Source organism: Lutjanus erythropterus, chromosome 13 (genome assembly GCF_056507025.1).
Source record: "Lutjanus erythropterus isolate fLutEry1 chromosome 13, fLutEry1.hap2, whole genome shotgun sequence".
NCBI lineage: Eukaryota > Metazoa > Chordata > Actinopteri > Lutjaniformes > Lutjanidae > Lutjanus > Lutjanus erythropterus.
The window spans coordinates 2,757,746-2,781,647 of record NC_139329.1 but is presented as its reverse complement, the minus strand read 5'-3'; the positions used below and the strand labels follow the sequence as shown (position 1 = coordinate 2,781,647).

The 23,902-nt window shown below is 41.9% G+C and overlaps 1 protein-coding gene across 1 annotated transcript in view; it reads right to left on the bottom strand.

The window, feature by feature from the left end:
• Positions 1–697: 697 nt before the first annotated feature.
• The window catches only part of tango6 (transport and golgi organization 6 homolog (Drosophila)), a 224,728-nt gene continuing 201,523 nt past the window's right edge, over positions 698–23,902 (bottom strand). Inside the window, exons 14-18 of the mRNA XM_084734287.1 lie at positions 15,311–15,368; positions 15,007–15,165; positions 10,111–10,262; positions 8,358–8,471; positions 698–2,237 (exon numbers count right to left, since the gene is read on the bottom strand). Of these exons, the coding sequence (XP_084590413.1) occupies positions 2,061–2,237; positions 8,358–8,471; positions 10,111–10,262; positions 15,007–15,165; positions 15,311–15,368 (660 nt within the window). The 3' untranslated portion in view covers positions 698–2,060. The remainder of the gene's footprint in view (positions 2,238–8,357; positions 8,472–10,110; positions 10,263–15,006; positions 15,166–15,310; positions 15,369–23,902) is intronic.

Below are 23,902 nucleotides of genomic sequence, written 5' to 3'. Positions count from 1 at the left end.
TGAAATAAAGAGGAAATAGCTCGATATGAAAATGGCTTAAAGAAAAAACAAGTCTCCATCACGGAGATGATGAAAAATACATAAATTGTAAAAGTTAAAGATGAGGAGGATGTTGGCCTGGACAGAGACTTGCATGAAGCTGCATGTGAAGATGCAACCTGTAGGTGACAGCCAGTTGAAATGAATGATGATACAGGCTGCATGGAAACAGTTTTTTGAATTAATAATAGATGATGTATAATTTAGCTTCAAAGTGATGAAACATAGTCATTCATGAAAAATTTTAGGACAACAGCAGACTACCTGTATGACTCCTACGACAGGCCTGGATCTCCTAAACTGTTTGTACTTGAAAGAAAAAAATACAAGAAAATTACATGAAAAAAAAAATAAAACAAAAAATAAAACTGTTGAATGTGACAAGTTCTACTAAATCACTCATACAGACCACTGAAGAACAAATCTGTCTGCACAAGCGGTTCTTGCATGAGGGCCACTAGACTTTCACATGTAAAGTCAGTAGAGTTCACCTTCAGTCTCAAAATCCTTCAACACTAAGACGTTTCTTAGAGGTGTTTGGCTGATCTGTGATAAGCTGTTTGAATTTGGTGGTATATCCTTGGTAACACAGTGGCAATGTCACAATAAACAGTATATTATCCATGTATTTGTATACTCATACTCATATTCATGAGAATACGTGTTTAAAACTTTATTTTGGAAGTGTATTGTTGGTGGTGCAGCAGAAAACAATGGTGAAGGATCACTGTCTCTTTCATTAAGGGAAGACTTGCAGGCTTTAACACGTGACATGGAGGCAGAATTAGTACTGTCTGGAATGAGGGTCTGCAACTCTGCGTCTCTTTAGCTGGTCTCATTGCGGCTCTCTGTGACTTTGGCAAAAATGTATATGGAAATGAATAGCAGTTCTTTCTTTAACATTGTAATTTTCATTTATCATTATTGTAAGTCTATGAAAAAGATATGAAAACTCAACATTTCAAGGCAACATAATCCAACAGATTGTTGAGTTTTGAACCCAACTCAAACTTTTAAGTTTTGAAAAAGTTTTACTAACTACTGATACTTTGTTGAGATAATTAAAAAAAATCAAGTGATTCCAGTGAAAGGAAATGATGTAGGGCTTGAGCATCTGTGCCCAAACCAGACAGGACCCTACAGGTTTGGTTCGGGTCAGCTCGGGTCGTATTTCTTGCATATTTCATGGACTTATATTGGGTTTGTGCTGTATTATCATTATTATTATCATCAGTAGTATTTTTGAGGCTTGTTAAGAAAAATGTCAGGCTGTGTGTTGTTCAAGCTGAAATATTCCAGTGAGGGTCGGGTTGGATAGAATTTTGTCAGGCTTGGGCCTTTTCGGGCTCAACTTTTCAGGACCGGTTAAAGTTCTATAGAATGATGGTTAAAATTTTAATTTTTAATATTTTCTATTAAAACCATTTCATTTTCAGACACCAAAATCATGACAAATCAGGCTCACAGTTCACAGTGACCAAATTGAGATTTTTTGTGTTCTTTGAGTTTCTAAAACTCAAAAAAAAAACAAAAAAAAAACGTTCATCTAAAGAAGAAAAGTAAATTATCTCAACTACAGATTATAGGTTGGCAAAACTTTAAAAAGTTTATTTCAAAACATAAGAGTTGGGCTCAAAATTCACTTTGCCTTGAAATGTTGAGTTGTCTCAGCTATTTTCATCACAATGTAAAGTGATTCTTACATTTGCCAATTGTAAAAATATGTTTTAATATTTCATCAACTAATGTCCAGCATAGTTTTCTTCTTTTTCCACTCAATTTGGACAGTGGCTAGTCTTCTTGAGTCTCCATAAGCTGCTATGGATGCTAAATCAAAAAAAGTCTTAAGGGGAAACAGAGAATTTAATAGATGCAGCTCTAGACAGATTTTTATATCTTTTTTGGGCCAAAAAGGCTGTGCTGGTCATCAAGACTACCACACCCTGGTCTGGAAGCAGAGCACATGAAAATAAAGTCCTCTGAATGTCCAATCTTATGAAGAGCCTAGAAAAATAAAAGTTCTAGGGAAGGACAACAATCTTCTTCTCCAGCTTCTGCTCCGGGAAGATGAACCTTTTCATTACGTCATCGAGCTCCTCCAGAGCCAGCTGGGCGTGAAGCACCGCGACTTCATCCGGGTCTGAGCGCACCACCCACTTCAGAGCTCGGTACAGGTCCAACAGAACATCACTGAGAACCTGCAGCAGTCACAGGAGAGAGATGGAGGTTACACTGTGGAAACAACACTTTACCCTGCTCTGGAGACTGGGATGGACACCTAAAACCCATGGTTGTCCTCCCTGATAGACTTTGTTAGATAGAATTTTCAGCAACTAACTCAGTATTACAGATAGAACTGATGGACAAAACTCCAAAAAGAGAAGACAAATATCCTGTGGTGGAAAAGGTGTTCCTCTGTTTCAGAAGGCTCAAATTATTGTCCTGCATCAAGCAAAGAAAACAACTAAAGAGACTGATGAAACTACTAAAACTGGGTTAAGAACTGTCCAACACATTATTAAAACCTGCAAGGATAGTGGAGAACCAAGATCAGAGATCACTTAAAAGTTTGGTGAAATTAAATCGTAGATCTCAGTAGATCTCACAGCTATGTTTAAAAATGAAAGTAAGCGCATTTACACACACACGCACACACACACACACACACACAATGCAAAGAGAACTGAAGGCATTGGGACTAAACAGCTGTGTAGCCTTAAGAAAACCACTTATCAGTGAGGCTAATCAGAAAAAAGGCTTCAGTTTGCTATCAAGCATAAAGATTGGACTGTGGAGTAATGGAAAAAAGTCATGTGGTCTGATGAGTCCAGATTTACCCTGTTCCAGAGTGATGGGAGCATCAGGGTAAGAAGAGAGGCAGTTGAAGTGATGCTCCCATCATGCCTAGTGCCTACTGTACAAGCCTGTGGGGGAAGTGTTATGATCTGGGGTTGCTTCAGTTGTTCAAGTTGAGGTTCAGCAACTTGATGTGTCCAAAAAAATGAGGTCAGCTGAATATACTGAATGAATTACATGAATGGACTTTTTCTTTTTTTCTTCCCTGATGACACAGGCAGATTCCAAAATTACAATGTCAGAATTCATGGGGCTCAAATTGTTACAGAGTGGTTCAGGGAGCATGAGACATCATTTTCACACATGGATCAGCCACCACAGAGTCCAAACTTTAACCCACTGAGAATCTTTGAGATGTGCTGGAGAAGACTTGCAAGCTGTAATCAAAGCTTAAGGCGGTCCGACGAAATATTGGAGTGTGTGACTTTTTTTTTTTTTGGTTAGGCAGTGTATTACTATGTGAAATGGTTGTAGTTTGTTTAGGTTTAGACATAACAGTACTTGGTTCGGTTTAGGAAAAGATTTTAATTTGTGTTAAAATCACAGCAAGCAAAGGAGAAATGCAGCATAAAGACAAAGTCCATGTTAAGAGAACGACTTATTTTTACTAAAACCAGGGACAGACACTAATATTTTCAAGTGCTGGCCCCCACAGGCCATCGAGACCCTAAATTTGGTGGCCAGTTAGACTGGGTATTGATTCAGATTTCCAAAATCAATTTGATTCAATTCACAGGCTCCCGATTCAATTTGATTCGATATTGGTTAGGTATATTTCAGTTATAATACTGGTTTTGCTTGCATATGAAAGAGATTCTAAGAGAACTAGCACTCTAAACTGTACGAGGAGCCCTCTAAGCCAGTGCATTATTAAAAATATTAATGTTTACATTAAGAATTGACCCCAAAGCAGTAACATTAACAGTGTTTCACCTACCACCCCCTGCCCCCCTTTGAGGAAGCAAAATATTTTATTTTATGTTGTGAATTCTTCATTGTTAAATGATTTTATTCAGACTTTTATTTTAAAATTTTATTCTGACAATTCAAAACCCTCTCAAAATACAGGTTTGTCCAAATTCTCAAGAATGAATCATTTATTTCTAACACATGCTTACAGAATCTTCATCCTACAAAAAGACAGGGGCAGATAGGATTAGATAGATTAGTCGGTTCGTCAATTAGTCCATCAACAATCCATACTGTTCTGTTAATCAGCTGATCATTTCCTTAAATCAATCAAGAGAAAATGTTAAATATTGACAAGTTCCAGGTCCACAAGTATCCTGACGTGCCATCACTGTCTCATACTATAATACACTGAATATCTTAGAAGACCTCTTGCCTCAGTGCTCTTTGGTCTCTATTTGCTTCTCAGCCACCCGACACCTCCTCCACCACCCACACCACTCCACCTGGCCTGCTCTTCTCCACTTTGGCCTAACCTTTGTGCTGTGGTCTGCCAGGGTCTGTCCCTCTCATTTGTTCTCATGTCACTGTGCATCATTAGCACATCACGTACAGCTGGTGCTGCCCTGCTCCAGCTGTTCCGGTAATGACAGGACCTGGCCTGGGACCAGCAGCTGGACAGCTGACTGTAGTCGTGGCAGAGGCTCAAGAGCCACATCACACTGGAGCCAGCGGCCAGCAGCTCACACAGAGGTGTGTTTCCACTGGGCAACCACAGGAGGAAGGATGAATTTATTTACTGTTTAACTGCTGCTGGTAAGTTTTATATGAGACTGCCTGGGCCTGAAGATGAATGACTGTATTCATCTGGTTTTGTTCCCACTGACTGATAGAACACTACAGTGATTTAATTTAACATGTCATCAGGATGTGGTGTGATTGACAGGATACAGCTAATGATCATTTATCTTTTATCATCAGTAAATCCAATGAAAGAAACCAATCCAGCAATGACCCCGTCTCTATTAACAGACATCTGCATATAATGCAGAATCTGTGGGAAAGAGACAAGATTTTAGTATCACAAGTGTTCTGGTTTTCATTTTCAGTCCAAGTTGTATGGATCAATCACTTGCACTGGGGTAAACAGTCCATGTGGAGAGCAAACAACATAATTGCTGAAATAAAATCTCATTTGCAGATATGTTTGTGGAGATTAGCCTCCAACTTCATTCTGTGACCGGCGCTCGCTCTGCAGTCCCCGAACCTCCAGAGCAGCCGGGACACAGCGAGGCTGCTCACACACACACATACACAGCCCCAGAGACCCACAGAGGGCAACGCAATCTGAGCACAGACTGAGGACGCTCACCCTGCAGTTGGGGCAGAGAACACCTCGGTGTTTCAGCCAGCGGACGGGGGACACACACAGCTAATGTTAGCCACACTGGTGACAGTGGTGTCACACACGATATGAAGTGATAAAAGACAAAAAAAAAAGTGATGTTGAGATTCTGCTTAAAACTGCATTTTCTTTTTGTCTGAAAAGTGGATTTTTATGGTGCAACCAACCAACATTCAAGTGCTTATAAAAAAAAGAATGAATGAAACTTTAACAAAACGTTCTTTTGTGTCTGAATCTATCAGATCTGTTCTTTCTTCTGATATATTCCATGTTAACATATTCATTGAACTGAATATTCTGTGGCTGTTGAAAAATCAGTGAATTTTGTCAAAAAATGCCTGCACTGGCTGGCAACTTTTTTTAAAGAATGCTTGCAGGGAAAGAGTTAAAAATGGTTCAGATGTCATCCTGTCAGGCTGAAAGCAGTCGAGCTGCTGGTGATGAGCTGGTGACAGTCTGCTCATGCTGAAGTGGCAGCTACACGACAACTACAGTTACTACTGGACTCCATCAAAATCTTCCAGATACTGTTTATTTTCCATGCAACAACCTTCCAGATCATAACCAAGATCATTTATGAATAAACAAGACTTCCATTTTTCTCACAACAAATGATAATTGAATTGATTGTCAACATTACTGATAATAACTTTGGGTCGACAATCTTCTGTTGAAAATCTGCTTCTTCTGTAGTCTGAGAACCCTCTAAAAGTGGGAAAAGACCTGGTGTGACTGTAAAACATGGTGTTTGGGGTGAGCATCCTTCTTGTGTTGGTGACAAGCTAACATTTAGTCTGTAAAGCCAGTGATGACCACTGGGAACTGGGACCAGATTACAGGACCTGTAACAACAGCCTCTTACTCTCAGGAACACACCCTGAGCCACGTTACCCAGCGTGCTTAAACCCTGAGGAGGAACAGGACAAAATAAGTCCTTCTGCCTTCAGCATTCCACAGTTTGCAGCAGAAAACTCCTGGTAGTTATACATGATTGATTTTTAGCCATTTCCTCTGACAAAGGCGACATTCTTAAACCATGGTGACAGAGTCAGTGGCCCCGTGGTGACCTCGCTGACCACTCAGTGTCTTTGTTGATACAAAGTGAAGCTTGCCAACATGTCTCCACACACCTGCTCCCATCTTAAATCAGCCTTAGAGAGATACTTAACCCAAAAATGAAAATTCGGCCATCATCTACAGTGTTTCCTCTATCCTGGTCCTCAGAGCTCACTGCCCTGCATGTTTACGATGTTTCCCTGCATAAACACAGCTGATTCAAATGATCAGCTTGTTATCAGGCAGAGGCTATCATGCTGACTGAAGGTCGGTCGGTTGGTGAAGGTCGGTTTAGTTTTTTTTTTTTATTCCACAAAACACTGCTGGAGTTTCACAGGAAAACAGTGTTGCCAAAATTGAAGTGAATGGTGACCAGTTTTCAAACGCAAAAAACCAAGAAAATAAAAACATAAAATGCCTCCATACTACACCATTAAAAAAGTTATTTACAGCATGTTTTTAGCCTGAATCTTCACTGTAGATCCTTAGTTTGGAGCCACGTTCACATGCGCACTGTCTGAACTGGGTGTGTGTGTTGTGACGGTGTGCAAACAGCGTGTCGGGACTTTAGGAGACTTGGATTATGCCAGATGGGAGATTCTGCAACACTGTTTCCCTGTGAAAGTCCAGCAGTATTTTGTGGACTAACAAAATAAACCTGACCTTCAGTGTGCATGAGGGTGAGAAGATAATGACTGAATTTTCATTTTTGGGTCAACTATGCCTTTAATTACTGACTAGAACACATGGTAGATTTAGCTGTATATGACTTCCTCATATAATGGCTAGCAGAGACAGGTTTGTTTTTTTATTTCTTCAACCATTTCTACTCTCATGGTTATATAGGTGCACAACTAGTCGCCTCAAAAATATGTACAAACAAAAACTCCATTTATCAGTGACTGTGATACTACTGTTCCTCTAGAACCTATTTATTAATCTATTACATCTGTAAGGGGAGATGGAAAATAAACTAAGAAAACACATCAGCCTTGTTTAGTTTTTACTGAACCCACAACTCAAACCACACGCGATTTTACTTTAATGAAATTGTAACAGAAAACTCTCTCAGCAGTGTATAGTAGATATGTATGCACTGTATATGTGAATATGTATGGACAGTTATCAACATATTGTGGATAAGTGGATAAGTAGTAAGTTAGTGTTCATGCCTCTAGAGGCGCTCAGTTTTTCAGCCTGTTCAAAGCTCAGTCTGGACCTGACTGTGTGCAAATGATAACCACAGAGCTCTGTGGTCTGCTGTAGAAACAGTAATTATATTACTTTCAATGCACTGTTTGTACATTCCTGCTTGTTTTTTTATTTTTATTTACTGTCATTGGCTTACACAGTCAAATCTGTAACTGACTGTAAACCTGTCAATTTAAAAAAAAAAAAATAGTGGATGATACTTTTTTAAGTATTATTTTTAAAAATCATTTATTTATTTATTCACCTTTTTTTTTATGTATCATATATGAAAGCACTGAATTTTGTGCAAGGGTGAAGGATAACAAAAAAGTTGTAATTAATGACATGTATTTACACAATAAAGTATATATAATAAACCAAATGGCAAAACCAAAAGACATCATGTCATGTCATGGTTATGACTGTGTCATGTCAGTCTTATGAGCACCCCTTCAAATAAAGTGTTGCCAAAGGTTGCAATGAAAGTGGTCTACTGTCATTTGATCACAAATGACTGTTTGTCTGCAGTTTTGAAAGGCAGTTTTACCTCTGATCAAGGTCGGATTGTGAAGTTTTCAGAATCCCTGTGCTCTTGGAGAGCAGCTGAATGCATCATGTGTCCTGGTGGAATATTACCAGCTATGAAACCTTCACAACTTTTTTTCCAGTGGTTGGACAGAAAGGGAAGTGGGTACTTTGTAAACGTGACAGGGAGAACAAACACTTAACGAATGATTGATTTTTGCCAGTCAAAGGGGAAATAGCTTACACCTTCATTCTTGACCTGAAGCTCAAGTCCAGGTCATTACGTCTAAGTGAAAACACTTGAATGGCATGGAATGACTTGTTCACAGTGTGGACTGGACTGTTTGTGGAGATGTATTGTATTGTGTGTGTGTACCTGTGTAGTCCTGTCACTGAGGCCTCGGAGCAGCAGGGTGATAACGTGGACAGCAGCTCTCCTCACCTCTGCCTCCTTCTCTGTCTTTATCAGAGCAGTCAGACACGAGCTCAGCTGTATGCACACACACAAACACACACAACTTGAGTTCTACAGTAATTCACAGTGTGTAAACATGAGGACACAGACAGGCAGGTAAGACATACAACCTGATGTGGAGCTGTGCTGGATTTACTTGTCTGTTACAAAAACATAGATCAGCTGTCTGCAGTGCTGAGGTCAGTATCAGAGCTAAACTGGATCGATTGACATATTGGTTAAACATCGACACCAACATGTGTCCTCGATCTCTCTACTCTGACACACACACACACACACACGGCTGAAAAAGTAAAAGTGTGCAGGTTCATGAATAAGCATCCCTGTTCCTCCAGCTGACAGTGTTGTTTATTCATGCTAGCAGGCTCCAGTGAAAATACACACGCACACAACACACACACACACACACACACACACACACACACACACACACACACACACACACACACACACACACACACACACACACACACACACACACACACACACACACATCTGACCACTGCAGCAGCCTGGAATGCACATGTATAAATTAGGGCTGAGTTTCTGTAAACTGAGAGCAGTCAGTGGACATGCATTCATGTTAGAAAGGAAATGCAAATGCATAAATCAGTGGTTCCCAAACTGGGGAAGGAGCAGGCCCGTCTGTGGAGGCGGGCGCAAAGCCACTACAGGGGGTGGCATGGAAGACCGGGGGAGGAATACACAGTGAAACAAAGTTGAATGAATATGATCTATATAGGGGAAATAAACAAACAAGTTTGCTGCTTTTATCCTGCTGAACTTTAATTCACTAAAATTCAACTTTTGCATTCTTTTTTTTAATCAGTTCTATCCCCAATTATTGTCAATGACTGATCAAAAATTTTGGGGTGGAGGGGCTTGAATATTTGTCGGCTTCCAAAAGAGGGGCACGCCAGAAAAACTTTGGGAGCAACTGGCATAAAATACAGTGAGATTGTTGTGAATTGTCTTGGTTTAAAGTATGGCTGCACAATTAATTGAATTAATCAAAACTGAAATATGGCAAAACGCAATATCAAAATTGCATAAGATTGAGTTTTTGATAAAGGAAAAGGTGTAGTGCTGAAGAGATGCCTGACCTAAAAATCTTATTGTTGCAATATCTATTGTACAGTCCTAGTTTAAAGTAACTAAATAATATAATTTAAGTTGTTTTCATAAGAAAAGTTAGCACTTGTCCAGGTCTCTGTAGCTTTATCTGACAGTGTGAACTACAACTCACCCCCACATCAAAAACACAGATTTTTTCCTCTTACCTGTAATGCTATTCATCCATCTAGATAGTTTTGGCGTGAGTTGCAGAGTTTTGGAGATATTAGAGATGTCTGCTTTCTCTCCAAAATAATAAAACTAGATGGCAGACTAAAAAATACATTTGTGTATGTATTGTATGTGTATATATGTAGTGTATGTGTATGTATTTTTAGTGCCATTATATTGGACATCTCTATGGCTGATATCTCTAAAACTCAACAACTCACTCCAAAAGTATCTTGATAGATAAACAGTACTACAGGTAAGAGGGAAAATGCAATTTTGGTGTGAACTGTTCCTTTAAAGGACAATAACTCTCCGACCCAGTTCCCCCAAGAGGATCATACAGGTTTCTGGTCAGTGTTCTCCCTCTCACCTCTTGAGCCAGTGGTCCTAGGGAATAGTCCAGCCTCTGACAGAGCTCCCCCAGGTTGGACAGACTGCTGGCCCGGACGGTTTGGTCTGGGTCCCTGGTTCCTTGCAAGAACACGCCCACCAGAGGACGGCCGAGATGGGGCGCCAGATCCCCTAGAGGATGAAGAGAATGGAGGAAGACCAGGCGGACGGGTTAGTTTTCATGTTGAACAGGGTCAAGCAAATTGCGGTTATTTGGATGTTTGTAAGAAACAAGCATTCATAAGACAGTCATGCAGAGGTAGATGATGCTCATTTTCAAGATGACTGGCCCAGTGGTCCAAGACGAGTTTGCGAAAAATGGATTTTGATAAAACTGAGAAAAAAGTCAAGTTGGCATTTTTAAAGCAGACAACTAATTGAAAAAAGATGCAAATGCATTAAAATGGTGAAGAGAAGAAGAAGAAAGGAGGAAAAAAAGGAATAATCTAATCAAAAACAATAGGGGTTGGCAGCGAGGGACTCTGCTTGGACCCCTAATAATTAAAGGTTAAATAAAGATGATGTCAGCCAACACCAGCATCAGTCTTCTATGGTAACTAAGAGTAGTAGTAATAACTGAAGAAAGACAAATAAGCCAAACCCTACAGATCCAAACAGAAAAACAGCCCAGATCAGCTTAGTAACATGCTGAAGTCCTCAAAGCCAAAAAACAAGACAAAGAACTGTAGAGGGGGGTGAGCAGTGTGGCAGTCTGAGTTTTGGCAAGAAGGAAATTTCTGACAGCTGCATGGATACCAGACAAGGAGCTTTAACTGATAAAATACAGCCGTTTGAACCAACATCTTTACACAAGACTAATACTGTTGTTTACAGTGTAGTCATACGCACTTTAACAAGCTGTGTGTGGGTGACACTGTTACAGACAGACATACAAAGAACAGAGCCAACTGCTGACTACAGCTGCTCCTGCCAAGCAGCAGGGAGGAGAGCCAGAGGCCTACATGGAGAGGAGACAACCAGCTGACTGGCCAGTAGTAGTAAGACCTGACCAGGCCAACATAGCAACAACCCACTCCTGCAGATTTATCTTTTACTGCATCAGGAGGACACACAGTTGTTCCTCACCCAGGAGATGACCCAGGTCCAGGCTCTTGTCCCCTCTTGTCTAGACTACCGTAGGTCACTCCTGGATGGTGTCCTTGCATGTGGCTCACCCAGAATGCAGCAGCCTGGCTAGTCTTCAATCAGCCCATGTTCTCCCGCACTACACCACTCCTCCACACTGGCCACTGGTGGATACTAATATTCAGTTTCCAGACACTACTTGCCTACTGACTCGCTCATTACCACTTCTTCATGTCCAATACTGATATGACAACCTTGACACCTAAAAAACAACAACATACTGAAGGAAGAAACACACAGCGCACAACATGACTCAGTCATTCAATATTGCTACTTCTTTTTATTAAACTTTTAGCAGCATTTTTGTTGGTCAGCACTGATCAAATATTCAGAGTTTTAATAATTTGCATAAATTGCTCTCAGCTGTTTTGCTTTTTACTTCCTTGAGCTTTAATCACAGTTGACAGGTCTCACGTTCAGCTACTGTTCACATACTGCTCATCTCTGTTACTGTGACACGTCTCTCTTAACAGCATCTCGCTCAAAGTTAAACATTTAAATGACAGTTAAGGATATAATATTTAATCCAGTGATCTTAGCCAGTACTGTACCAATACTGATGAAGGGCATCAGATCAGCAATAAGACTTGACCACTTAAGTAAGTAAAATGAAATGCTGGGCAATTGTTTTGATGATGAAGTAATTATTTCATGCAAAAATGGCAGAAATGCTATTTTCAGCCTTTTTCTTTGTCTGTTATGATATTAAACTGAATATCTTTGACAAAACAAGACATTTTAAGACATGAACTTGGGCTTTAAAAAACTGGACAGTCTCAGTGTTTTTTGACATTTTATAGACGTCACAGTCTTACTGTAAATGTGACAGTTAATGTTTTTTTCACTCACACAGTTGAGCAAGTGGTTCAGAAAGAAAGTTAACACTGAACCATGATCAATATCCAGGACACGGTCAAACCACACATCCTGTCCACTACATTCTGCTACTGGCAGTCAGCTTGCTGCTTCCTCACTTCAGGAGGAGCCCTACAGCTCCACTAAATCATGGCTTCTTCGCTGTCCTGGTTCTACAAAAGTGAAATGAAGTCCCCATTGATATCAGGACAGCAGAAACTCTACACATCCTCAGCCACAGGGTGCACCTTGATTTCATTTTTGGGTTGTATGCACATGTTTGAATGCACTTACTGTGAGTCACTTTGGATGAGCACCAGCTAAACAAATGTAATGATCCATTTAGCTCGTCCTACATTACTCTTTCAGAATGTAAAGCACTTCCTTAGAGCCACAAGATTCAAACCCACAACACACACACAGCCAGACACTCAAGACACACACACACACACACCAGCTCAACTATTCTCTCCTCTTTTCCGTGTCTCAATAGACTGTCACGCCTCTAATAGATCTAATGGAGGCGACGCGCTGTGTGAGTCAGCAGGAGTATCAGCCTGCGTCACAACTAACACACACACTCACACACAAAACACACCTGGGAAAACTGATGCCACACTCCCACACAGATGCTCCTAAATTTGCTGAGCTGTATTTAGTCTATATATGCCCTTCCTGTACATGTAAATATATGATTTGGTGCAGAGCTCTTCTTTTAGTACAGTTTCTGCCATTCATTGCACACTACAGGAGCTCACAGGCCTCTACAAGTGCTTCTCTGCAAGTGCAATAAGCCAGCAACTGGAAGCAGACCAAAGCAGAGCCAAACATTAATTTATTCAACATTTACTCAACCGGGCCAGTCAATTAAGAAAACCTTCTTATTTACAAATGACAGCCTGGCAAAAGGCAAATCTTGGCCACTCGGGGGGGTTCAAGACAAACACAGAGGCTCTCTGGATGTCTGTGCAGCAAACTGAAGGTCTATCCAATCTCTCAGCGAGGATATAAACCCCCCGATTGTCCCGGGGAAGTGGTACGATGGCAATCTGGCAGATAAAACCAGAGCAAGGGAAAGAAAAAAACAAAACAGGGTTTTCTATCAGGGAAAGGTTGTGATACACAGGGTCCCTTCTGAACAGAGATCTGCATGGAAAACAAGCCTGCACTGTGGCTTTTATACTGTGGTGGTCGCATGCTGATAACTGTCCAACACACATATACTGTATATATACACGTAAACAAACACGGACATATTAAATTATCAATCCTACACTGTTTACCACTCACACAAAGTCAAATTACTATCATCTTTTGGCCAGATGAGGACACACTTTGGCAACAATTTTCCATTTTGTGACTGTTTGTAAAGTAAGCCACGCTATCTGAGAAAGAGCTGTTATGTTAAATAGCTACTGGTTATTTTGGAGTTATTATAAATTTGTAGCAGCCTATTGAGATTAATTATGATTCGGCTTTCGGCACTATAAGGCATAATATATCTCACAAACATGATTAAATATAGACGAATCAACAAGCCGCCATTGCAGTGGTGGCGTCTCCCTACAGTATGAGTGTGAATGAATGAGTCTCGTATAAAGTTTACAATTTTCAACTTGGTGCTAGAATGCCTAAGGTCTGCAGTGCTGTAATTGCTGCAAATGGAGGATTCTTTGATGAAAGCAAAGTTTGAAGGAAAAAATTATTATTTCAAAAACAAATCATTATTTCTAACCTTGTCAATGTCTTGACTATATTTTCTATTCATTTTACAACTCATGGTGGTAAATAAAAGTGTGACTTTTCATGGAAAACACAAAATTGTCTGGGTGACCCCAAACTTTTGAACGGTAGTGTATATGTAAAACTACATATCTCCAGGTATCCAGTAACAGCCATCACTAATTTGTCATCCATGATTGTTATTTCTAAGAGCCTGTAAACTTTGTCCTCACAACAAAATGCTCATCTCTCAATATTAATTATTTGTTTGGTATCAGGTGCTTTTCCGCCTGACATCATGATGATGCAATGTGCTCCCAGCATTCAAAACATAAGGCGTCCAGTGGCACGCAAAACGTTTCCTGCCTGTGGAAATGAACTGGAACAAAATGCCTCTAATTAGACTCCTTCGAGAATAAACTGCTCCTCGCCTGGAAAGTAGATGAGATCAGGTGGCAGCAGCAGGAGGAGGTGGAGGGAAAAAAACTGCAGTCAAGTTGGACAGTTTCCTGCAGCCCTCAGAGAATATACAGGAAGTGACACTAACATACTGTTAGATCACCTGTAGGCTGCCTATAGTCTGCAGACTACGTTCATAACTGAAGAAATAATGAAAGAGAAGAGATCCATCTACTGTCACATGATCCTGTTCTGTTGTCTGCTTTCTAAAGCATTTTGCAGCTGTTGGTTTGATAAGTCATCTATATAAGCTTTTTTTTATTATCAGCCACAAAATATCTGCTTGTTAACAGATTAGAACTTCATTGCACGACATAAGACTAATATATCTAGCATTAAATATTACAGTTACAGAGAAAATTTGTATTTTATACAATATGTGGTGTTTGTTGTCGAAATTAAGAGCCAATCAGAGCCTGTCAGTTCACCAATCACGTGACAGCCAGGCGTTTCCAGTTGGTGGAGAGCAGCTGAAGCACCTGGTTCCAAAAAAGCGTAGCTGCCTTGATCTCATGAGGTTATCATTGCCCACGTGTGCATGATGTCAGAGAAAGTCAGGATCAAGTCAGACAGCATGCATTGTGCGGCGATCGCCGGTGATCGATTCTGCGCAAGCCTCATCTCAAACACACCTATTGTCTGACATCAAGGCATCGAGTCAAGTGAACACTGACACACGACAGATGATGCTCACCCATCGCTCTGCTCGCCCTCATCAGGACTTCTCCCACTTTGAGGCGGGTTTCCAGGGAGCGCTCCCTGTTGGATGTGGGGAGGGAGGGGCCATGTTGGAAGTCTTTCAGGAGCCTCTCCAGGATCCTCTCAGGGTATGAATCAACCAACGTAGCCAGACCTACAGACAGTTTAGAGTTACTAACAGCTAATTCAGCTGCACAGTTATATGATCACAGGATTAAACGGGCTATTCCTGTACACTGATGATTACAAAAATCAATGATAACATCACATTTGGCTGAGCTGCACCTCCATTATATTACCTTGAATGGCTGACAGGTAGATGAATGAGTCTTCATGCTCCAAGTTTTCTAAGAAGAGCTGGAGAGGACAAACCATCAGCATGATTAATCACCACACAGACTGCTGTAGAGTTATACAAGTCTCTTACTGGGGTCTTACTGGGAATATTCAGCCATTTTTTCTGTGTGAAAAACATCAAAAACATCACCTATGTGAATCTTCCAAGTAGAACCAAAGCAAAGAGAATCAATACAGGCACAGCGGTGAATACACTGAAAACAATTCAACAAACTATCAAAGGGAATAATCCAAACATTACCCCCAGATACTATGAGAGAACCTTGAAGACGCTGGTTTGGTTGGGATAGTGTTTCTTAGATGAGCTGCGAGGTTCAGGTAAAGTAAGCAGGGAGGTGGGAGGGTAGAACATGTGAAAGGTGGCTGGTTTGATATTGGAGAACTCAACCCAACCATGACACAAAAGGGAGAAAAATCAATACAGGCACTGCTGTAACAGTGGGGTGTTGGAGTATATCTAAGGTGCACACAGTGGGGGGCTTCTGATTACAGAGAATATTAAATGAGCTGTTATCCTTTCTTGTCCATACCACCTTAACAAGTCCCGAGAGCGCACCATTGTCCTCTCCGGCACCCCTGGGGATGAAGTTCAACCGCCTCATTTATTATAAATGTTTGCTCAGAACGTCCCAGGAGACGCCGATAACTCTGCTACCATCACGTTGTTCATGCACACGTACAGGCCAAGCAACACCAGCACAAAGTCTGATAGGTGATCCATCTCTATAAACAGATATCTGTAGCATCGGAAGCATTCTGTTTCCATTTGTAGTCTGAATAATATTGGACAAGCAAAAGAAGCGGAATGTTTAATAATTTTTAAAAAATGTATATGCATCCATATGCAGACTGTAAACACTAACTGTTGACAGAAAAGGAAGTCTTGTCTCAGACATCTGCTGGTTACACCAGAAGTCAAAAAGCACTGACCATTAGCAGTAGGCAGTTGGTTGACCTTTAACAGGAGAGATGGACCCGGTCAATCTCATTCACCCACCTTTAGGGAACAGCTATATAGTTGTAATATAATGTCATGATGAAACTGACAGAAGGGTAGGACTGATAGAAAAAGGCTCAGTTATAAATCCATGTGCTGCTTCAGCACCACAGACAGCTCCATGGATTCATCAACACACAGTACAGTGACTGCTGATGTTTCAGAGTCATGGTCAGGACCACAGATTCTGACTGTCACTCATCATTATGAGATAATAAAAAGTAAAACATTATGAACGTAAAACACACAAACACAAATACAAACAGACACACGCGTGCGTGCACACACCCACACACACAAATACTTGACCCAGAGTTGTAGTGGCACAGTCCTACAGGGTGGTGGTGTACAGAAGAGATAAGGACATTGATCAGGGCCAGAGAGGCCAGGGATCCCCACTGAAGATGAATAATACATCCAGTGGTGGTGAGGAGATACAAAAGGCCAAACCTTGTATCACAGAGGACATACACAACATTGATATAGCTTTAATATTCCACCAGGGGTGGAAGTAACTAATTATAAATATTCAAATTACTGTTGGTACTATAGTTTTTTGGGTACTTGTACTTTAAAGAATAGATTCTCAAGTCTGTACTTTTACTTGTAAGTTTGCATTGCAACATGTAATCTATTTGTTACTTTGAATCATCACTTTTGAAAATCATATTTGAGTACTGAGTACAATTTGAATTAATATCCAAACCTTTCATCTGTATTTTTGTAACTAATACGGTGATCCGACTGCAAACTGGCCACTGAAAACAATGACATACTGAAAAAAAAAAAGAGGCATAGGTTTTGAGAGGTGACTATAGCCACTGATCAGAACAGTGCAAGAGTTATCTGTGTTATAATCATTAATCAAATAATCAACCAACTTTAACCAATTAAAAATGTAATAATTGATATTTAATCAATAGTACGGAAATGGCAGTAATTGCACCTCATTTGACATCATTTTGTCTAGTGGAGCAATTTATTGTATAAGGAAACTTAGACTTAAAATAAGAAAAAAATAGATAAATAATCATACATTTTGTATTTTATTAATTTTTAATGATAAACTGTTTAAGCAATTGTTTGCATTTTCAGGAAAATGCACAAAATTTGCAACCCTAATTGGGAGGAATTTAGAATTTAGAATTTAGTGAAAACCCCTGACTGAATGTTGCTATTGATAATATTTACATAAACGTAAAAAAAGGAACTAATACTCTGAGTAATTAGGGCCCGAGCACCGAACCGGTGCGAGGACCCTATTGGAATCGCAAGAATTATTAGGGCCCGAGCACCGAACCGGTGCGAGGACCCTATTGGAATCGCAAGAATTATTAGGGCCCGAGCACCGAACCGGTGCGAGGACCCTATTGGAATCGCAAGAATTATTATTATTAGGGCCCGAGCACCGAACCGGTGCGAGGACCCTATTGGAATCGCAAGAATTATTAGGGCCCGAGCACCGAACCGGTGCGAGGACCCTATTGGAATCGCAAGAGTTATTATTCTTATTTTTCCCGTGACGACAAATAAATCGCATTTTTGGGGGACTTGCCATATAGGTAGGGCCGCCAAATTTGGCGGGCGCATCAGTCCCGGCGAAAAATTACGTATTTTAAGGGTCTCAAAAATGGGCGCGGCGAATTGGCTCAATAGCGCCATCTATAGACGAGCCCCGACGGCATGTTTCTCCGACGTGCACGAAACTTGGAATGCAGATAGAACACACCGGGACGCACAAAAAATCCTCTTGGAGCCATGGGCTAAACCCTACAGGAAGTCGGCCATTTTGGACGGCGCGGCCGATTTTGGCGTTTCGCACGTGTCGTATTTGAACGAACTCGTCCCACACGATTCGTCGTATCGACTTCAAAATCACTGTGTACCATCTAGACAACATTGTGATCAAAAGTTATTGAAGGTTTACGTTTTTGATAAAGGGCCTGCGCTCCAGGTGGCGGCGAATTTTGATGTCTCGCCATGAAACAGGAAATGGCTATAATTTTGGGGTACATGGTCAGATCTGCACCAAACTTCATGTGTATGATCAGTGTATGGGCCTGAACGGAAATATATGAAAATATTCCATAATTGTCATAGCGCCCCCTGGTGGTGGCAGAAAATGACTTTTTCCGGGTTTTGACATGCTGCTCCAAATGCATTCATTATTTCTAGCTCAAATTTGGTGAAGATGACCTTAACAAGTGGGGGATGCTACATTTTGAAGGGCGTGGCGGTCCGGCGAAGGGTGTCGACGCTAGAGAGCGGCGAATGACCGCGGTCCGAAAAAACGACATATTCATCAATAACTTTTGTGTGCAAGTTTGTATCAGCATGAAATTTCATGTGTGCATGACAGGTCCCGGTCTGAACGTATGTTATTAATTTCCTTGATGGGCGTGGCCAAACGGCTTGACCACGCCCTTTAAACAGCAGCCCCCCTGCCACGTTTGACCGACGTGCACGAAACTTGGTACACATGTGTATCACACCCAGACGCACAAAAAAGTCTCTTGGACCCATAGGCCAAACCCCACAGGAAGTCCGCCATTTTGAATTTCCTGTTACGTTTGGCGTTTCACTTGTCACACATTATAACAAACTCCTCCTAGAGGAAGAATCAGAATGGCTTCAAATTCGCTGGCTACCTTCTGCACTACACTCTCATCAAAAGTTACTGAAAGATATTCCTCAAGTTGAAGGGCGTGGCCATAGTGTGGCGGCGAATGTTGGCGTTTCGCCATAAATTCAATTTTTTAATTTTTTGCTATAACTTCTGTATAAATAGTTCAATTTGCACCACACTTCACATGTCTGATAATAGTCTGTCTCTGAACACACCTATATGAAAATATTCCATAATTCTCATAGCGCCCCCTGTTGGTGGCAGGAAATGACTTGTTTTACTGTTTGAGGTCCTGCTCCCACCACGTTGACCATATCAAACTCCAATCTGGTCTGAAAAGCCTTAAGACCATGATGATGCTACATCATGAAGACCAGGGCGTCTCGTGAAACGGCGTGGCCCTGGCGGCGTGGCGAAGGTCCATGTTTCGCCAACACACAGGAAGTTGCTATAACTGGACTGTACGTGCTCTGATCTGCCTGAAACTTGACATGCTTATTAAGAGTCCCGGTCTGAACATATGGTATGAGTTTTGTCCATATCTGTGGCCAAATGGCTTGGCCACGCCCATTAATGCGTTTGGCCAAAACACAGGAAGTGGCTTTAGCCTCCCTGTACTTGGTCAAAACTGGCTGAAACTTTACATGTTCATTAACAGTCCCAGTCTGAACATGTGATATGAGTTTTGTCCATGGGCGTGGCCAAATGGCTTGACCACGCCCCTTGACGTGCGGCGCCGCAAATAGTGAGTTTCGCCGATGTTTACGAAAATTGGTACACATATGTATCACAGGGAGATGAACAAAAAAGTCTCTTGGATCCATAGGCTAAAGTCAACAGGAAGTCGGCAATTTGGACTTTCGTGCTCAATTTTGGCGTTTTTCACATGACCTATTTTAACTAATTCCTCCTACACAAATGTTTCAACTGGCTTCAAAACTTAAGTGGACCATCTAGACAAGTGTGTGATTTAAACTTATTAAAAGATTTGCTCAGCATTAAAGACTGTGGCTGTGGCGTGGCGCTGAATTTTGGTGTTTCGCCATGAAACAGGAAATTGCTATAAGTTTAGTGTAAATTGACCAATCTGCATCAAACTTCACATGTGTGATGATAGGCATGCCCTGAACACATCTGTGTAAGACTGGGAGCAGGAAATGACAGTGAATTCCTTTAAAAAGTAGTTCACCTAAGAATGAAATTGCACTCAATATCTACTCATTCCTGTGCTGATGTGAGGATGGATTGAGATCTCCAGTACACAAGACACTCCCATACTTTAAGCAGAAATCAGAACTGTAGTAAAATCCAGTGCAATTGAAGTGAAAAGTGATCAGTTTTACAGTGTAAAAAATGAACACAAAAAGCCCACAAAATGTCTCCATGCTGCACGAAAGATTTAATCCTGGAAACAACTCAGACAACAGACAGAGTTTTTCTCAGAAACAGTGAACTGTTATGCATAGAGTTTCCTGAGCAAACTTTCAACAAGGAAGAAAATGTCTGAGCACTTGGACATAGAAGAGAAACGGTGTTTTTTGGCTGCAGCTGTGCCGCTTGGGATAGAGTTTGTGTTCGTGCTTCAGCCGTGTGCATGCATTTCCAATCTCAGAGGCTACAGTTGACAATGAGGCTGAAAACACGGTGTAAATGGTGTCTTTTTGGGTTACATTTTACTGTCGCCTCTTACAGACACTTAAATCACACCGCAGGAGCGGTACGGAGACAGTTTGTGGGTTATTTGTGCGCACTTGAGGTCTTCGCCCGTCCTCGCATCGGCACGGGGGTGAGCGGGTGTCGAGAGCCGTTTTGTTTTCGGGGCGGACCGTGGCTTCGGGGCGACGTCGGACGGTCGCGGCGACGCGTGGCCTCTCCGCTCCGAGGCGGGTCCGGCCGGCGGGCGGCGGTGGCCGGCCCCCCCGAGTGGCGCGGGGGTGCTCGGGCCCGGTCACAGCTGCTTGCAGCTTTAATTAGGGCCCGAGCACCCGCGGTGCGAGGCCCTATTGAAATTGCTCGGATTATTCTTATTATTATTATTATTCTGGCAATAGTAAATCGCTTATTTGGGGGCCTTAACATATCTGAAAACTCACGAAATTTGGCGGCCGCGTCAGTCCCGGCGAAAAATTACGTATTTTAAGGGTCTCGCAAATGGGCGGGGCGAAATGGCTCAGTAGCGCCATCTACAGACGAGCCCCGACGGCATGTTTCTCCGACGCGCACGAAACTTGGTACGCAGATAGAACACACCGGGGCGCACAAAAAAGCCTCTTGGAGCCATGGGCTAAACCCTACAGGAAGTCGGCCATTTTGGATTTGGTGCCCGTTTTTGGCGTTTTCCACGTGTCCTATTTGAACGAACTCGTCTGACACGGTTCGTCATAATGGCTTCAAAATCGCTGTGTACCATCTAGACAACTGTGTGATTAAAAGTTATTAAAAGTTTCACGTCATGATAAAGTGTCTGGATGTTAGGTGGCGGCGAATTTTGGCGTCTCGCCATGAAACAGGAAATGGCTATAATTTTTGGGGTACGTGGTCAGATCTGCACCAAACTTCATGTGTATGATCAGTGTATGGCCCTGAATGGAAATATATCAAAATATTCCATAATTCTCGTAGCGCCCCCTGCTGGCGACAGGAAATGTCATGTTTTACAGTCTGAGGTCCTGCTCCCACCATGTTGATTATATCACTCTCCAATTTGGTCTGAAAAACCTTAAGACATTGATGATGCTACATTATGAAGATCAGGACGTTTCGTCAAACGGCGTTGCCATGGCGGCGCGGCGAAGGTCCATGCTTCGCCACAATACAGGAAATGGCTATAACTTTGGTAAAAAAGGTCATATCTGCACCAAACTTGACATGTCTGATAATAGTCCGGCCCTGAACACACCTATATGAAAATATTCGATAATTCTCATAGCGCCCCCTGGTGGTGACAGGAAATGTCATGTTTTACAGTTTGAGGTCCTGCTCCCACCAAGTTGACCGTATCAAACTCCAATTTGGTCTGAAAAGTCTTGAGACATTGATGATGCTATATCCTGAAGATCAGGACGTCTCGTTAAACGGCGTTGCCCTGGCGGCGTGGCGAACGTCCATGCTTCGCCATAAAACAGGAATTGCTGTAACTGGACTGTACATGGTCAGATCTGCCTGAAACTTGACATGTTTATTGACAGTCTTGGTCTGAACATGTGATATGAGTTTCGTCCATGTCCGTGGCCAAATGGCGTGGCCACGCCCATTAACGCGTTTCGCCAAAACACAGGAAGTGGCTTTAATCTCCCTGTACTTGGTCAAAACTACCTGAAATTTTACATGTTCATTAACAGTCCCGTTCTGAACATATGGTATGAGTTTCGTCCATGTCCGTGGCCAAATGGCTTGGCCACGCCCTTTGACGTGCGGCGCCGGAAATAGTGAGTTTTGGCCGACGTGCACGAAAATTGGTACACATATGTATCACAGGGAGATGAACAAAAAAGTCTCTTGGACCCATAGGCTAAAATCAACAGGAAGTCGGCAATTTTGAATTTTGTGCTCAATTTTGGTGTATTCCACAAGACCTATTTTAACTAATTCCTCCTACAAATATTTTTCAATTTACTTCAACACTGGCCTGGAGCATCTACACAAGTGTGTGATTAAAACTTATTAAAAGATTTTGTCAGCGTTAAACGCTGTGGCTGTAGCGGGGTGGCGAATTTTGGTGTTTCGCCATGAAACAGGAAATTGCTATAACTTTAATGTAAATGAGCCAATCTGCATCAAACCTCACATGTGTGATAATAAGCGTGCCCTGAACACATCTATGTAATACTGGGAGCAGGAAACAACACTGAATTCATTTCAAAAGTAGTTCACCTAAAAATGAAATTGCACTCAATATCTACTCATTCCTGTGCTGATGTGAGGAGGGATGAAGATCTCCAGTACATAAAATACTCCAAGAATTTCAACAGAAAACAAAACCATAGTGACATGCATTGCAATTAAAGTGAAGAGTGATCAGTTTTATAATGTAAAAATGAACACAAACAGCTCACAAAATGTCTCCATGCTGCACGAATGATTTAATCCTGGAAACAACTCAGACAACAGACAGAGTTTTTCTCAGAAACAGTGACTTGTTAGGCACACAGTTTAACTAACAAACTTTGAACAGAAAAGAAAATGTCTGAGCACTTGGACATAGAAGAGAAACACTGTTTTTTGGCTGCAGCTGTGCCGCTTGGGATAGAGCTTCTGTAGAGGCTACAGTTGACAATGAGGCTGAAAACACGGTGTAAATGGTGTCTTTTTGGGTTACATTTTACTGTCACCTCTTACAGACACTTAAATCACACCACAGGAGCGGTACGGAGACAGTTTGTGGGTTATTTGTGCGCACTTGAGGTCTTCACCCGTCCTCGCATCGGCACGGGGGTGAGTGGGTGTCGCAAGTAGTTTGGTTTTCGCAGCGGACCGTGGCTTCGGGGCGACGTCCGACGGTCGCGGCGACGCGTGGCCTCTCCGCTCCCAAGGCGGGTCCGGCCGGCGGGCGGCGGTGGCCGGCCCCCCGAGTGGCGCGGGGGTGCTCGGGCCCGTTCATCGCTGCTTGCAGCTTTAATTAGGGCCCGAGCACCGAACCGGTGCGAGGACCCTATTGAAATCGCAAGAATTATTATTATTATTATTATTATTCTCGTTCACAATCTTTAATCGCATTTTTGGGGGACTTGCCATATAGGTAGGGCCGCCAAATTTGGCGGGCGCGTCAGTCCCGGCGAAAAATTACGTATTTTAAGGGTCTCGAAAATGGGCGCGGCGAATTGGCTCAATAGCGCCATCTATAGACGAGCCCCGACGGCATGTTTGTCCGACGTGCACGAAACTTGGTACGCAGATAGAACACATTGGGAC